This window comes from Rhinichthys klamathensis, unplaced genomic scaffold (genome assembly GCF_029890125.1).
Source record: "Rhinichthys klamathensis goyatoka isolate OS25496 unplaced genomic scaffold, OSU_Roscu_1.1 h1tg000255l_1, whole genome shotgun sequence".
Lineage (NCBI taxonomy): Eukaryota > Metazoa > Chordata > Actinopteri > Cypriniformes > Leuciscidae > Rhinichthys > Rhinichthys klamathensis.
The window spans coordinates 145693-150474 of NW_026606777.1; the positions used below are offsets into that span (position 1 = coordinate 145693).

Consider the following 4782-nt stretch of genomic DNA (forward strand, 5'->3'; position numbering starts at 1 on the left):
TGCCAAAGAAGACGTCATACTATTCAATCCAATCTACTTATCTGATACCTGTGGTTCATCAGGCGTACACTGACATGCAAGAGTCAATTTTGTCAGAGCTTCAGGACACTGCATGTGCAGGTGGACACACAGACATTGGAGGCGATGCAAGGTACATTGTATGTTTTGGGTATTGTATGACTGAAATTGTAGACTTATGTTATTACAATTACATAATTTTCAAGCATCTTACAAAGCACTTCCCTTTTTTAATATTCCAGATCTGATTCTCCAGGCTACAGTGCTAAGTACACTACCTACAGCTTTATGGATGACTCAACAAAAAAGATCATAATATCTGATCTAATCCAGGTAAAATAAATTATATTTTAAACTGATGTAATTTGTCCTCTTTTATAGTGTCATTGTTTTATGATTTTGTGTTCCTTTTCTGCACATGTCTTTCTCTTATGCCTGTATTTTCAACAAAGGTATCAGAGGCTTCAAGTTCACCCGCGATGGAGGCTGTTGGTTTTCGGAGGGGACTGGATTGTCTACTGGACTCTGGAGTTAGTGTTGATGTTGTTACCACTGACCGACATCCTTCAATACGGAAGATCATGAGAGAGTTCTACCCTACCCTCAGACATGAATTTGATCCATGGCATGTTGCAAAAGGTATTAGTATTTGTTGCAGCATATGTGTTTTATTCGCTAGTTACACTATTGGGTGCGTTTTGCATATATAAATTGAAGGAAGCAGTTGGGTAACTTGTGCATATTTTTTTTTTCACCTTTTTGTATTAAAAAAATGTAGGCATGAAGAAGAAGGCAAGTGCAGCAGCAAAGAAAAAAGAAAACCGGGACTTGCAGCCGTGGGTCAAGTCTCTGGGAAATCACTTCTGGTGGTCGTGCAGCTCTTGTGGTGGAGATGAAAAGGTGGAGTTTAGTTTATTTTTTAACCGATTTTCCGATTGAGAATTAACTTATTCAACTCGAAAAACAAACAATTGCATTATAAAATAAAATAACTTTTTTTTAATCTCTTATTCTTTTCAAGATTTTTATATCACAACTGCCACTTGCCAACAAATGTTATAGTAATCTATTAGTTGGTGTTCATCATTGGATTTTTAGCGCCTTGTGTAATTTGCTAAACAGTGTTTCGTGTTAACAAACAAAAACAATAGGAATTGAGACGCCGGTGGACCTCTATCTTGCATCATGTGTGTGGCATTCACCGCTGGGAAGATGATGGCCAGGAGTACCAGTGCTACCATGAAGACCTTTCTGAGGAGCAGCAAAGGAGAAAAAAATGGCTGGCAAAAGATTGTAGTGCCTACAACGCTCTCAAGGCTGTTGTACTTGACAAATACCTATTGAAAGACCTCAATCAGTTGACACTGTTCAAACACACAGCTACGTTACACTACTACTATGAGTAGTCCTTAGTTGATCAGGTGTGTCCCTACATTACATACTTGTGTATTGCAGCTATTTGACTATTGACTGTAAATCAGCGCCCCATTTGAAGGAAAATACGTATATGTTGTTGCATCTGTCCTTTGCTAAAATAAATATGCATTTGCAAGTGTTCTAATAAGGCAATTATATACATTTTCTCTCATAGCATTAGAAATTAATTTTTAAGACATAAAATGTCATGTCTTGGATATGTGAAGTAGAAAATGTATTATAAAATCTTTTTTCTACATTAGGGAAGCTTGAGGTTTTTCATAGCTCTATGCTCAAGTATGCAGAGAAGAGACGGCACTACTCAAATGTCACCATGCAGGCCAGGATCCAACTGAGTATCTTGGATCACAACCACAATGTTGGCCGTAAGCATGACAGCACTAAGTTGGGTGAGTATGGCAGATACAGCACATCATCGCCATTACCACTGATCACAACTTTACATATTTTTAGAAAAATCCTGACCTCCATATGTTACTTGAGATTTATATTCCAAATATTACTATTTTGCAACATGTACTAACTATTACTATTCAAACTGTACTAACACAGATAGTTGCTATTCAACAACATTCCGCTCTTGAATGAAATTACTATATGTACTGTAATAACGGCCTATACTGAAGTTATAATATATGTATTGCTAGTTTCAAAACATTGATCATCTATGTATATTTGAAAAATGCATAAACTACCCTGTCATGCCATGCTATCACTTGGCTTGACCTGTAGACGTTTTGAGTTCACAAAAGAAAAAAAAAAGTATTACTTTACTCTTTCCAAACACCGGGCATTATTACTTGGAAGCATTATAGTGGATAATCATGTCTTTCAAACATTACACTGTTTTGGCTGTGCTGTTGGCAAATTTATTTATTTTGGAAATACTGTTTTTGTGATCAATTTCTTCTTTTAATTTACAGGAAAAGACAAATACAACGTCTTCTATTCAAGGCAATCCAATCAGTGGGTTGTAAGGAAACTATATGAGCCAACAAAACAAGACTTCAGGAAAGACTTGGTGCAGCAGGTAATGTTACGGCGGCTGGACAAAAATGTCACACTTGGAGACAAGGTTTTCCAGATACATCCTCCATCCAACCTGCCGGCCAATATTGCAGCCACTCCAAAGCCAATCAAAGATGACTTGGTGGCACAACATACATCCCGCCTCAGAAAATAACTTAACAACAGGGATGACAGTATTTAAACATTCACAGTGTTTATTCTGTACATATGTACATATGTGAAAAAGTATTATTAAAAATTACAATGTTCAATAAATCATTTTTCTTTAACACATCTAAAACAAAAGGTGTGCTTCTTCTGATTCCTTGAACCCTTGATATTGTCCATTTGGTGATGGATATTTTGTTCTTATGAGGTTCACCACACAAGAGGGAAGAACACGTCTGTAGCCTTTGCCGAGCTTCTCTCCTTTCAGGGCCCATTCTGTCACCATGCGATAGGCAACAAGTCTGTACTGTCTAGAAGAGCAAACAAACACAATATTAGCTGTTACATATTTTATGAAAATTAGATAACAGTTTTCTTGATTTATATATTTTTTTTTTCTCAAATATGGACAACAGCAAGGAGAGCTTTATAAAGAATCAACATAATGATTGCTGAAGATTTGTTGGGAAAAAAACTGGAGGTAAGAATGAAATACATAGCCTATAGATAATTGCAATAACTGTAGTATCCATCAAACACTGAGCACCAATTGTGAAATGAATTGGCAGATACATTTGGTTATAAAGACAGTATTTCAAAGTTTGATGTAAGTTAGGTACATTTGGTGTCAACTCCATATAATTATTAATTTATTAATGATTGTATTATTGTCCACTCAGTATAATAATAATGCAGTCAGATAGACTATTATATAACCAACACTAGTCAAGACAACGTTAAATTAATAAATAAAAAACTACAAAGCAAGATGAGCGATCACACTTACTCTGCCGACATCTGACCGTCAAGTCCAGCTGGTTTGGGTCGCTTTTTCCAATTTATTTTAGGGATGTAGAAGAACGTCTCCAGGACACCTGCATTTAGCATCGCAGGGAACACGTCATTGGATGTAATGCAGACAGACGGTGCGTTGGCCTCCTCGTCAATTGAAAGGTTTTGCATCTGTGGCATGATGAGTTCCCATTCGTGGCAGCAATAGCTTTCAACCTCTGTTGGCATAACTTCACAATTGGAACAAGTGCACCACCATTTGTCATTCATCCTGCCTCTTGCTACAGCTGTGGTGGGCCCAGCATCAGATTGGACAACTTCTCTGTCCTCTCGCTCACTCTCTTCCCGTTCTTTGTCCATCTGCTCAAGTTCGGCATCGGTATACTCCGGTTCATAAAGATATCCCTTTGTCGTTGAGTTAAAATTACTGTCTTCATCTGATCCGTCTGACACTGTGCTAAAATTAGTTTCATCATCTGAAGTTTCGTAGTCGGACATGTTGACAGCGAGTCGCGCTATCAACAGCTAATCGTCACGTGCGCACTGTTGACATTGACAGCAGCGCGGATTGATAGAAACGGAAGGAAAATAGTGCCGCATTAAAACTGAGGTATGAATTTTGCCCGGGGTGTTTTTTGTGTGTTAAATTAATCAAGCTTTGAAACGCAAATCTTTTTCTCACGTAAAAACGCACAGTTTTGTGGCCCCGGAAAGTAGCCGGGAGTACTTCATTCAAAAACTTCAAGCGGTCAGAACTCGGAACAGGGGGTGACAACAGAGTGGGTCAGTGTGTATACACTATAGTGCTGGTAAGGATTGCATACAACTTCATGTCTTAAATGGGCGAACTAACCCTTTAAGCTTACGAATTAATCGTAATTCTAACTCCAAATTGAACTCAAAAGTTGGCAGTCCTGCACAATCTATTTTGCCCTTGTACCCATATCATAACATAATGCAATTCCTGTTATACAGCCCGTAACAAGAGCGTGTGAAAGGAGAGATGGCGAGGAGGAGCATTTTTTGGCCTGTCAATGTCATGCACCATCTTTGAAAAATATGTCAGTTCAAACGGAAACCCACAAGCAGAAAAAACGGAGTAAAGTTATAGGCTACTAGCTATGTTTATCTTCATTTATTATCTGGTAATTAAATAGTCTTCTTGTGTTGTTTCATGCGTTTGATTGTCATATGTGTGTGTTGAAAATTTTAGCTGTTCAGGTGAAGCCTTTAGGCCACTCTGTTGGTGTGAGTGTTGGTACAGGTATTGGAGCGCCGTGTCTCACTTCAACACCAATTAAAAGGCCACACATGGAAGACACTGTGTTCGATGAGAGCTCAACATACACCTCAAATCAG

At 38.1% G+C, this 4782-nt stretch overlaps 1 protein-coding gene across 1 annotated transcript; it reads right to left on the minus strand.

Annotated features, from left to right (window-relative positions):
* Positions 1–1836: 1836 nt before the first annotated feature.
* Positions 1837–4266, minus strand: LOC130101426 (P2X purinoceptor 7-like). Its single transcript, XM_056267142.1, has 2 exons — positions 3419–4266; positions 1837–2942 (listed from the first exon to the last, which is right to left on the minus strand). Exons 1-2 carry the CDS (start codon positions 3919–3921, stop codon positions 2759–2761), a joined length of 687 nt encoding a protein of 228 aa, XP_056123117.1. The 5' UTR covers positions 3922–4266; the 3' UTR covers positions 1837–2758.
* Positions 4267–4782: the final 516 nt, after the last annotated feature.